At 42.7% G+C, this 12,543-nt stretch overlaps 1 protein-coding gene across 2 annotated transcripts in view; it reads right to left on the bottom strand.

Annotated features, from left to right (window-relative positions):
• hs2st1a (heparan sulfate 2-O-sulfotransferase 1a) overlaps positions 1-12,543 on the bottom strand; it is a 254,012-nt gene that overhangs the window by 40,520 nt on the left and 200,949 nt on the right. For both annotated transcript variants that reach the window (XM_070886548.1, XM_070886549.1), the window contains exons 2-3: positions 10,425-10,663; positions 8,948-9,033 (exon numbers count right to left, since the gene is read on the bottom strand). In XM_070886548.1, the coding sequence (XP_070742649.1) occupies positions 8,948-9,033; positions 10,425-10,663 (325 nt within the window). The remainder of the gene's footprint in view (positions 1-8,947; positions 9,034-10,424; positions 10,664-12,543) is intronic.

Raw genomic sequence — 12,543 nt, 5'->3', positions numbered from 1 at the left:
CTGCAAGGGGATTCAGTCTTATGCCAGGCATATTTTTTTGCCAAAGCCCTTCACTTAAGCAATTGGTGAAGCGTAACCCTGAGATGCAGCATTGGACTTGAACATTTAGAATGTCAAAATAGGTGACATCAGTTAAGGAGGAGTGTTAAATATTAGATGGGATAAACATAGGAGACGAAGTATTAAGAGGTTTAGCAACTTTGAAAGTAGATAAATCGCCAGGCCCGGATGAAATGTATCCCAGGCTGTTGAGAGGCAAGGGAGGAAATAGAGGCAGCTCGGACCAGCATTTTCCAATCCTCTCTGGCTCCAGGCATGGTGCCAGAGGACTGCTAATGGTATACTGTTAAAAAAGGGAGAAAGGGATAGACCAAGTAATTACAGGCCAGTCAGTCTAAGCTTGCTGGTGGGAAAATTATTGGAAAAAATTCTGAGGGACAGTATAAATCATTTACAAAGTCACTTATTAATCAAGGACAGTCTGCATGGATTTGTTAAGGGAAGGTCATATCTGACGAACATGATTTAATTTTTGAAGGAGGTACCAAAGAGGGTCGATGAGCTGGGGGGGGGGGGGCATTTGTTATAGTCGACATGGATTTTATGAAGACCTTTGACAAGGTCCCATATAGCAGGTTGGTCAAAAAAGTAAGCGCCCATGGGAAAGTGGCAAGTTGGATCCAAAATTAGCTCAGTGGCAGGAAGCAAAGGGTAATGGTCGATGTGTGTTTACCTGACTGGAAGACGGTTTCCAGTGGGGTTCCACAGGGCTAAGTACTCGGTCTCCTGCTTTGTGTGGTGTATATATTTAGACTTCAATGTAGGGGTCATGATTAAGAAGTTTACAAATGATACAAAAATTGGCTGTGTAGTTGAGAGTGATGAAGATAGCTGTAGACTGCAGGAAGATAGCAATGGACAGGTCAGGTGGGCAGGAAAGTGGCAAATGGAATTCAATCCAGAGAAGTGCGAGGTAATGCATTTGGGGAGGGCTAACAAGGCAAGGGAATAAACAATAAATGGTAGGATACTGATAAATGTAGAGGAACAGAAGGAACTTGGAGTGCAGGTACACAGATCCCATATAGCCGGTTGACAAGGTGCCATATAAAAAGGTTACTGCACAAGATAAAAGTTCACGGGGTTGGGGGTAATATATTAGCATGGATAGAGGATTGGCTAACTAACAGAGAACAGAGAGTCGGGATAAATGGTTCATTCTCTGGTTGGCAACCAGCAACTAGTGGGATGCCGCAGGGATCAGTGCTGGGACCCCAACTATTTACAATCTACATTAATGACTTGGAAGAAGGGACTGAGTGTAAAGTACCAAGTTTGCTGATGATACAAAGATGGAAGGAAAAGCAATGTGTGAGGAGGACACAAAAAATCTGCACAAGGACAGATAGGCTAAGTGAGTGGACAAAAATTTGGCAAGTGGAGTATAATGTTGGAAAGTGTGAGGTCATGTACTTTGGCAGAAAAAAAATCAAAGAGCAAATTATTATTTAAATGGAGAAAGATTGCAAAGTGCCGCAGTACAGCGGGACCTGGGGGTACTTGTGCATGAAACACAAAAGGATAGTATGCAGGTATAGCAAGTGATCAGGAAGGCCAATGGTACCTTGGCCTTTATTGCAAAGGGGATGGAGTATAAAAGCAGCGAAGTCTTACTACAGCTATATAAGGTATTGGTGAGGCCACACCTGGAATACTGCATGCAGTTTTGGTTTCCATATTTACGAAAGGATATACTTGCTTTGGAGGCAGTTCAGAGAAGATTCACTAGGTTGATTCTGGGGATGAGGAAAGGTTGAGTCGGTTGGGCCTCTACTCATTGGAATTCAGAAGAATGAGAGGTGATCTTATTGAAACGTATAAGATTATGAGGGGGCTTGACAAGGTGGATGCAGAGAGGATGTTTCCACTGATGGGGGAGACTAGAACTAGAGGGCATGATCTTAGAATAAGGGGCCGTCCATTTAAAACTGAGATGAGGAGGAATTTCTTCTCTCAGAGGTTGTAAATCTGTGAAATTCACTGCCTCAGAGAGCTGTGGAAGCTGCGACATTGAATAAATTTAAGATAGAAATAGACAGTTTCTTAAACGATAAGGGGTTATGGGGAGCGGGTGGGGAACTGGAACTGAGTTCATGATCAGATCAACCATGATCGTATTGAATGGCGGAGCAGGCTCGAGGGGCCGCATGGCCTACTCCTGCTCCTATTTCTTATGTTCTTATCCTCGACGGTAGCAGGCCAGGTGGTTAAGAAGGCATACGGGATATTTTCCTCTATTAGCCAAGGCATAGAATATAAGAGCAGGGAGGTTATGCTTGAACTGTATAAAACACTAGTTATGCAACAGCTCGAGTATGGTGTACAATTCTGGTCACCACATTATGGGAAAGATGTGATTGCACTAGAGAGGGTACAGAGGAGATTTATGAGGATGTTGCCAGAACTGGAGAATTTTAACTATGAGGAAAGATTGGATAGGCTGGGGTTGTTTTCTTTGGAACAGAGGAGGCCGAGGGGAGACTTAATTGAGGTGTATGAAATTATGAGGAGCCTAGATAGAGTGGGCAGGAAGCACTTATTTCCCTTAGCGGAGAGGTCAACAACAGATTTAAAGTATATGCTAGAAGGGTTGGAGAGGAGTCGAGGAGAATTTTTTTCACCCAGAGGGTAGTGGGGGTTTGGAACTCTCTGCCTGAAAGGGTGGTAGGAGTTACTTGGATATGCAGTTGAGGTGCCATAAACTGCAAGACTATGGAGAGTGGGATTCGGCTGAAAGGCATCCTTCTGTGCCATAAATTTCTATGATTCTATGATCACAAACTATACTGCATTGGTCCCTTCATCATGCCGAAAGCAGCTCCAATACAGATTTAAGGTGGAGATAGACAAGATTTCTGAGTGATAAGGGGGTAAAGGGTTATGGGAAGCGGGCAGGGAAGTGGTGCTGAGTCCATGATCAGATCGGCCATGATTTTATTAAATGGCGGAGCAGGCTCAACGGGCCAAATGGCCTACTCCTGCTCCTATTTCTTATGTTCTTATGAAGAAACTCAAGAGTTGGGACCAGAGCAGCTAAAGCCATTTTCTGCAAATTGGATATGGGAACTTATGCTTGCATATCCAGGATTCGGTATCCGTCATAATTGGGTTGCAGAGGTCAGCAGATGCTGCTAAAGCTCTGCATCTCTATCAATAGGGTTTGGTGTGTGTCCCTGATTCAAAATATGGTGGCAATGCACTCGTATATTTTATGGTTAATTGTGCTACTGCCAAAGATCTCCTACCCTCTGATGTCAGCCAAGCAAGAGCATAAACCAAAAATCCTGCAAGGAGAAAGTAACCTAAAGAGAAGTCTCTTTGGGGCCAAGGTGGCTCCAAGATGACATACCTGGTGATGGAAGGTCATAATCAAGTCAAACATCTCCAGCAGGCGAAACCAATACCTGAGCCAGGCGGACTTAGAGTGCTCCAGGGATGACTTAAAAAAAAAAAAATTATTCTCAGTATGTGGGGCAAGGCCAGCATTTGTTGTCCATCCCTAGTTGATCTTGAGAAGGTGGTGGTGGTCCTTCTTTTGAACTGCTGCATGCTGTCTGGTGAAGGTGCTCCCGCAATGCTGTTGGGAATTCCAGAATCTTGACCTGGCGATGATGAATGGTGATATATGTCCAAGTCAGAATGGTGCGTCATTTGGAGGGGAACCTGAAGGCAATAGTGTTTGCATGCACGTGCTTCACTTGTCCTTTTAGGTGGTCGAGGCTGCGGGTTTGGGAGGTACTGCCAAAGCCTTGGTGAGTTGCTGCAAAGCATCCTTAAGATAGTGCACACTGCAGTCAAGTACGTGGATGTTTAAGTTAGTGGAAGTGCTGTACCCTACAGGGCTACAGAACTACAGAACAAGAGCTGAAAAGTGGGATTAGGCTGGATAGCTCTTCTTTGGCTGACACAGACACAATGGGCTGAATGGCCTTACTCTGTGCTGTACATTTCTATGATTATTTTTGAATGAAGTGTCAAACAAGCAGGATGGTGTCGAGCATTTTGAGTGTGGTTTGCAGCTGTAGAATACTCAGCCTCTGGCCTGTTCTAACAGCCACAGCATTTAGGCCCAGTTCAGTTTCTGGTCAATGGTGCTCCAGTATGGGGGAAGTCAGTGATGGTAATGCCATTGAATGTCATGGGGAGATGGCTAGACTCTATTGTTGGAGATGGTCATTGCCTGGCACTTGTGCAGCATAAATGTTACTTGCCAGTTAACAGCCCAAGTCTGGATATTTTCCAGATCTTGCTGCATGTGGGCATCGATTACTTTGTTACCTGCGAAATTGCGAATTGAACACTGTGCAATTATCAGTGGACAGCCCCACTTCAGACTTTAGGATGGAAGGAACATGATTGATGAAGCAGCTGAAGATAGCTGGGTCTAGGATTCTGCCCTGAGAAACTCTTGCAGTGATGACCTGGGACCAAGACGTCTGGATTCATCTTCCTTTGGACCAGGTACAACACCAGTCACTGGAGAGTTAGCCCCCTGATCCCCATTGACTTCAGTTTTACCAAGACTCCTTGGTGCCTTGATGTGAAGGACAGACACTCTCTCCTCACTTATGAAATTCAGTTCTTGTCCAAGAGTTGAGTGTGGAGACCACAGGAGGAGTTCAAGGATCTTCCACTCAGCTCATCTGAAGATGGTTGCAAGTGCTTCAGCCCTCTCTTGTGTGCTGGGCTTCACCATCATTGTGGATGAGGATTGCAGCAGAGGGCATAATATAATAGGTTAACAGCTTAGCATAGGTAAAGGCATCACGGGATGGTTAGCATAGAGGGTTACTGTAAAGGAGGAAGTGTAGAAAAATATATTGAGCATGATCCGCTAGAAGATTTAGAATGCATGGTGTGAAATATGGAAAAATAGCTTAATAATACAGGAGTCAGTACTAATATCTGTATATTATTAATTTATTGTGTGATATAGGCTAACACATGGTTTAGGTTAGGGCATTGGGATTCTGTAAGCCAAAGCAAAGTAAGCAGGATATGTTGCCAGTTTAACGCAAATTAAGAAGCATCAAAAGATCTGTTTAAATAATGTATTGTTATTTTGCAGACAGCATTGCCTGAGTTAAGTTGGTATTATCCTGGAAAGTGTGAATGTTTATAACCTTGCAAAATTATCTTATCAATAAGATAACTTGAGATAATCAATAAGAAATTAAGTTTTTACATTCCAGTCATAATGAAATATATGTGGTGCAACATTGCCACCTGCTGATGCAGTAGTATAGATCACATGACAATAAGCTTCAAATTGAAAGGTTCAGAATAAGTCATTTGATATTGTTTAGCAACTGTTCAAGATGTATACCCAGTATAATTTTTAGTAGTTCTTTGATATTCCAGATTGAGAACTCACCTAGATTAGTTAGTAGTTCAGAGTCCCCGTGGGATATCCTACTTGTAAGTATATAAACTTATAGATGGGGCACATTGTCCGCCCGCATGCCCGATAATAGACTCCCAAAACAAGCGCTCTACTCAGAGCTCCGACACGGCAAGCGAGTCCCAGGTGGGCAGAGGAAACGCTTCAAGGACACCCTCAAAGCCTCCTTGAAAAGTGCAACATCCCCGCCGACACCTGGGAATCACTGGCCCAAGACTGCTCAAAGTGGAGGAGATGCATCCGGGAAGGCACCGAACACCGAGTCTCTTCACCGGGAGCAAGTGGAAGTCAAGCGCAAACAGCGGAAGGAGCGCACGACAACCCAAACACCCCATCCATTCGCCCCTTCAACCACCACCTGCCTCACATGTGACAAGAGACTGTCGATCCTGCACTGGTCTCATCAGTCACCTGAGAACTCATTATTGTGGAATCAAGTCATCCTCGACTCAGAGGGACTGCCTAAGAGGAAGTAAAAAGACTTAGACTCGCTTGTACTTTCTGCCGATATTAATAAAACAAGCTTTATCTCTAGCGTCCAAAACTATATAATTTGGATTAAATCTACTCCATTAATCGAAGGAGGAGGAGGAAGCTCCATAAACATCCCTTAGTTAATTGCTTAATTGTCCACCCCCATTCACGACAGGATGCGGCAGGGCTACAGATCTCTGACCTCATCCGTTGGTTATGGAATTGCTTCGTTCAGTCTACAGCATGCTACTTTTGCTGTTTAGCATGCACGCAGTCCTGTGTTGTAGCTTCACCAGGTGGGCATCTTATTTTCAGTTATGGCCCGTGCCAATGCGCTGCTCCTGGCTTGATGAACAACCAAAGACTTACCAGCTGTGTGGACTATTCGGTAGATTGGTTTGCAGACGGGGAAATGTCTTTAGGGAATTCTGCATGTATCAGACATCCAGCCGATCAAAAGAAAAATGTTTTTGGCATGCTGATACAAAGAATTGGGATAGAATATTGCTTTCATGGGATAAGACGTGAGCAGACAAGATCACTTCCAAGAGGTAGTCTCACTATTTTTTACTTGGCACAAGCTGCAATATTACTGAATGTATCCAAGAAAATTTGTACCACATAGTACATTGATCAATGAGAAAACATAAAAAGTACAGTTAGGATGCATCAACGTCATGTGTAAAGATCTGCATTGTCTGTAACTCAAATGCCTCGAGCATAAACTCCAATTCATTGATATTGAAGGCTGGCACAATAACATAAGTTAGACTTAGAACCAAATTAAGCACCCATGAACAGGAGCGCCCAGTCGAGGCTTAAGGGCCGTTCGGTTACATCGGTTTCCATGAGTGTCAGCTCTCATCCTGTGGCTCTAAGTACATTCTCGTAAATAGCAGCCCTTAAATTGTCACAAAGCAGACTACCACCTAAACCAGTCGCGAGTAGCTGCTAGCAAAACCCACCAAAAAATGAAGTGTGTGTTCCCCAAAGCTAGAAGACTACAGCTGCAGACCTCACAATTTAGACAGCACCTATCTGCTAATTTGAATGGTGGGAATCTCACTGCAGCATGGCATTATGGAATGCACTCTGGACATTAATCCAGTCACAGAGAAATCAATTGAGCTTTCACTTAGCCAGACCCTCAAATCATTTTAAGTTTCTTATGTCAATAGATCAAAATGAGTCAGATATACACAATATAGCAGCTTTTGAGCAACAGTAACCCAACATAAATCTGTTCACTTGTGGTACAATATTCAATAGTAGAGTTGGAAGCCTTTTTCAGTACTGGAATCGAGTTGAAAATCCTCTGTGGTATAAGTGACCCCAATCCCTGGTCACTCAGTGTTGCACTATAGTAGTGTCATCTCTTAGCAGTAAGCTGACTAAGCAGCTTTTTAAGATCAATCCTATGCAGGAAAGGAAACAGAAAAACTGCCCGAAACACAGTCCTTTTTTTTTTCCCTCAAGTTAGTTAGCGTATCACAGCCAATAGGTTATTTTAAATGCAGTGATGCTCAAATGTCCAACCACCACTCGCAGTGCAACATGGAATGTATGGATACCTCTGGGTATGCAACTGTAAATCATCATCCACAGAACAGCACATCTTCATTTCAAGAGAACTAGCAAGCTACAATAACTTGAAAAAAAAACAATTCAAGGCACTCACAGAAGCATAAACAAACAAAAATCAACTTCGAGCCGAGATTAGGAAGGATGACTAAAGACTTTGACACAGAAGTGAGTTTTAAGTTAGTCTCAAAAGGTGGAAAGGGAGGTAGGTCAGCGACACAGGGTTGATGGGCGAGCAGGAATTGGCATGAGTTGGGATACGGGCAGCTTAAGATTGGATCAGCTGACATCTATGGCCCTGCCAGGAGAGCATTGGAATAGCAGAGACTGGGAGGTGACAAAAACATGGTTGAGGGTTTTGGTAGCAGATATGTTGAGGCAGGGGGAAAGGCAGACGATTTTGCAGAGATGAAAGTAGCCAGTCTTTGTGATGGAGAGGATATGGGGTCAGAAATTCGGATCAGGGTTAGAAAGGAAACCAAGATTGCAAACTATTTGGTTCAATCAAAGAAAGTGATTGGGGAAGGGGATGGAATAGCATGTTTGTGGTAGGGGACGAAGTTGATGGCTTCGGTCTTCCCACTGGATATTTAACAAGCAGTCTGACAACAGAGACAGAGGAAGGGTAGAGCTAGATGGTAGAGGAGGACAGCTGGACGTCATTGGCATACATATGTAAATACTCTAAATAACCCAACAGCTGTGAAGAAATATTGTAGACATGTGCTACAAACTGCCTGAGCTGCTACTGTGCACCATAGATCAGTAGATACCTACAAGTGTTTGGATTACTTTGTGCTAAATTGCTAAAGAATGAATTCTAAATATGGCCTGGCCTCCTATTAACCAGAACTCCAAATTTAATTTGAAGTACTTATAAAAACATGCTTGATGATCCCTCATTATATTATTTATAAATACTGTTGCAAAGATTACTACATTTTTTACACTGATTGTTGAAGCAATACAAACCATTTACAGATAGAATGCACACAACTCATAATTGATCTTCAAATATTAGTATCCAGAAACAGTATTCAGAAGCAGAGTTGTAAGCAAGGTAAATACAATATTACCCACCAGAGGGCAACTGGCACATATATATTCTCTCTTCTATTCGGGCTACTGCACAGAATAATGCTTATATGTGCTCATGCATTTTTGATATCAAGTTGCTGTCATTGCAACATTAATGAGCAGGGTATCTTTCTGGAAAACAAAGATGCTGACCAGGACTCTTTCCTTTTATAAATTTACAGTAATTTCTGCAGTGTAGCAAAACAAAACATAGCTCTATTCAGTACAAACAATTAACTTGCATTGTATTTTATTTTGCAAATGTTTAGGCACAGGACAACTGAAACATTGAATTTATAGATCATTTAGTGCCCCTGGCCCAAAGAACTAAGACTTGTGAAGTAACTCACTTACTTTGTGAAGTCCAGATATGCTACATGACCATGATAAAATCCTGGCTTCATTTCTTTCCATGCAGTAACATTTTTTACAAATCTTGCCTGAAACAACACAAGATTATATTTTTATGAATTAGGTTATACATATAAATCATACTTGTTCTGAATGCAAAGCTTTTCTAATCAATCTTATTTCTTTATTGGGCTGATGAGGACACTGGTAAATGAAGAAAAAATACATAAAATGCAGTAAGAATCATAATGGAGGGAATATATAGGTGGGAATTTAAAATCCTAATCTTGGCATTCCAGATTGTCATAGAGGTAGAGGTCCTAGGTTGTATCAATTTACAGCCAGGCTTTTTTGGCAGAGGTGGAGTGCATAATTGTCTTATGTAAAATCGAGATTAATTGCTCTAATTGGTCTTGCATCAAATTACAACTTTTGCTTTCAGTTGACTGCTATTATCCCCAAGGGCTGGATTTTCGGCAACTTTGCGATCGTGTTTCCGCCGTGATTTGACCCTCCACGGCGAAAACCCGGTTGGTGGGATCCTCAGGCACCTCTTTGCGGCGGCGCTTCCACGTACCGCGGGGGAGTGGTGCGCCGACGTGCAACAACGCAGATTGAGTTACCGTCGGACTTTCGGCTTTCTCGATCCTTACGTAACGCCCAGAATACAGACTGGGTCAAACCTGTCAGCAGCAGTATGAAGACCTGCAAAAAGGTAAGCTAAAGTTTTTATTTTTTAATTATTTTTCAGCAGTTTAGTAGGCAAGGGTTTTTTTTGAATGTTTTGTGAATGTTTTTTGCAATTCCCCCCCCCACTCCCACCACCACCAGGCCTCTCTCGCAGTGCTATCAGCCCCGGACTAAAGTTGCCGAAACCCGCAATTTGCGGCGCGAATCCTCGTACAATGCCAACTTTACCGATGCAGGCGCAGATGTAAAGGCCGAAAGTTAGGTCTAAAAACAGCAGCGCAGCGAAAACGGTAATTCTGGCGTAAAACTACCATTTGCCAAAAAACGAAAATCTAGCCCTTAGACTGGCACCAAATGGGCGAGAGTGTGTAATGGTCCCAGTATCACAACTGCAGTCCTTGCCCATATCCCAATTTTTAAATAAATGTGAATATAAATTAAAAATTAACTTTTAAAAGTACATAGAAGTTAATGAGAGCTGTCAATTTTTGCATTGGTCGATCCTCAACTCCGGTTAACTTAGTGCTAATGTTGTGAAGTAGACAAAGTGACATTTTCCAGATGATAAAAAGTTGAGTGGCCCTGTCCCATAATCAGTTAAATATAATAAAATCGCTAATACACCATCTTTTGGGCAAGACTTTATGGAATCTTCACTCCAAGGTACTTGGTTTCATACACCTTTATGAACAAGCAACCAAAATATAGGTTTCATTCCAGATATACTGTACAGACACTGCTAAAGTAAGAAAGAATGCAACACATATTTATTGAGAGAAATAGGACTCACTTGATCTTGCAAAGACATCACAGGGTTATTTTTGGTTGTGTTGATATGCAGGACATGGTACTTGTTTTTTGCACACAGGTCGTAAGCAATGTTTGTGAAAGAAGTGCTGGCAGTTTTAGGTACACGATTGTAAAGGACGATTACGTCATCCACCTCATCTCCTCCTTGGTCCTGCCTCGGGTTGTCCATTGTGTGGCGCTGTTCAATTTCTCGGACTTCATGCCTTGCAATTGCTCTCTCTATAAAAGAAAAAACCAGGACTTGAAGGTGTCTTAGGGTTTCTGTACAAAAAAGCTACGGTAAAGAAAGAATAAGCAGTAAACCTTTTGAAAAACTACTTTGGAAACACTGGATTTCTTTTGCCAACTGAATTGTGCAATCCCCAGATTTTTATCTGCACTCTACTGTTGATTCAGTCATTTTGCTAGAAAATTCCAATACCGAGTCATTCAAATCAAGTAATTTTGATGAAAATGGTTAGAATGTGGAATTTTCTACCACAAGGAGTAGTTGAGGCGAATAGCATAGGTGTATTTAAGAAGCTAGGTAAACACAGAAGGGAGAAAGGAATAGAAAGGTATATTGATAGGGGGAGATGACGTAAGGTGGGAGGAGGCTCGTGTGGAGCATAAACCCCAGCAATGACCTGTTGGCCGAACGGCTGTTGCTGTACAATACTATGAAACACCACTGTGCAACATTAACATAAAACATCAAAGCAATCACTTAAATTTATATTAAATATTGGGAAGAGCGATGCCATTGTCTTTGGTCCCCGTCACAAACTCTGTTCCCTGGTCACTGACTCCATCCCAATCCCCAACTTCTGTCTGAGGCTGAAGCAGATTGTTAGCAACCTTGGTGTCAGATTTGACCCTGAAATGAGCTTCCGACCACACATCTACGGCATTACTAAAACTGCTATTTCCACCTTCGTAACATTGCCTGTTTCCGCCCCATCCTCTGCTCATCTACTGCTGGAAACCCTCATCCATGCCTTTGTTACCTCTAGACTTGACTATTCCAAAACACTCATGGCTGGTCTCCCACAATCTATCCTACATAAACTAGCATGCATCCAAAAAACTTGGCTGCTTATGTCCTAATTTGCACCAAGTCCCATTCACCAATCACTTCTGCGCTCGCTGGTTCCCAGTTAAGCAACACCTCGATTTCAAAATTCTCATCCTTGTTAACAAATCCGTCGATGGCCTCGCCCCTCCCCATCTCTAATCTCCTTCAGCCTCACAGCTAACCCCGCCCCCCCACCCGCTCGGCAGCCCCCCGCCCCGCCGAGATATTTGCGCTTCTCAAATTCTGTCCTCTTGAGCATCCATGATTATAATCGGTCAACTATCAGTGGCTGTGCCTTCAGCTGCCTAGGCCCAAAGCTCAAACTCCCTCCCTAAACCTCAGTCTCTCTTTCCTCCTTTAAGACGCTCCTTAAAACCAGCTCTTCGGCCAAGCTTTTGGTGGTCTCCCGCAATTTCTTGTGGCTCGGTGTCAATTTTGTCTTACAACACTCCTGTGAAGCGCCTTGGGACGTTTTACTACATTAAAGCCACTATATAAATACAATTGTTGAAAAACTGAGCACTTTACAAGCTGGGCAAAGCACAGTTTAGTAAGTTTTCAAAAGAAGTCAGAATGTGGTTTGCTTCCGGGCAACTACACAATTGTGGAGAAAAGTTCCATCAGGTTGTCTGGCTTAGCAGTCAGTCACTTTGACCAAAAAGAATTAGACACTGTATAGCCTGGTTCCTCCAACTACATCTGGTCAATGAATCAACTTGCTTGGGCCTCTTCCTAACTCTAACTCCCTCTAGAAATGCATCTCCCAAAGAAAGTCAAAATTTTTGTCAGTCAGCAATCCAGACTGCAAGGTTTCCTATCAACACAGACGGTGGAATCAAACTCCATAAACACATGGTAATTGCAACAGAGAATTCGCACTGCTTCAGAGTCAGCCATTCGTAGCTTATGTCGGATCCTTAGCAACTTCTTCTGCTAAAAGCATTTAGCAATGGATTCTGTTAGGCACGTCACATGAGCTCTATAGTTGTCAACTAACAAGGTTACTTTTCTGCCTTGCGACACCATACTACAAGCAAATTTTGTT

Source organism: Pristiophorus japonicus, chromosome 8 (assembly GCF_044704955.1).
Source record: "Pristiophorus japonicus isolate sPriJap1 chromosome 8, sPriJap1.hap1, whole genome shotgun sequence".
Lineage (NCBI taxonomy): Eukaryota > Metazoa > Chordata > Chondrichthyes > Pristiophoridae > Pristiophorus > Pristiophorus japonicus.
The sequence above is the reverse complement of the archived record's forward strand: the minus strand, read 5'-3'. Positions and strand labels throughout refer to the sequence as shown.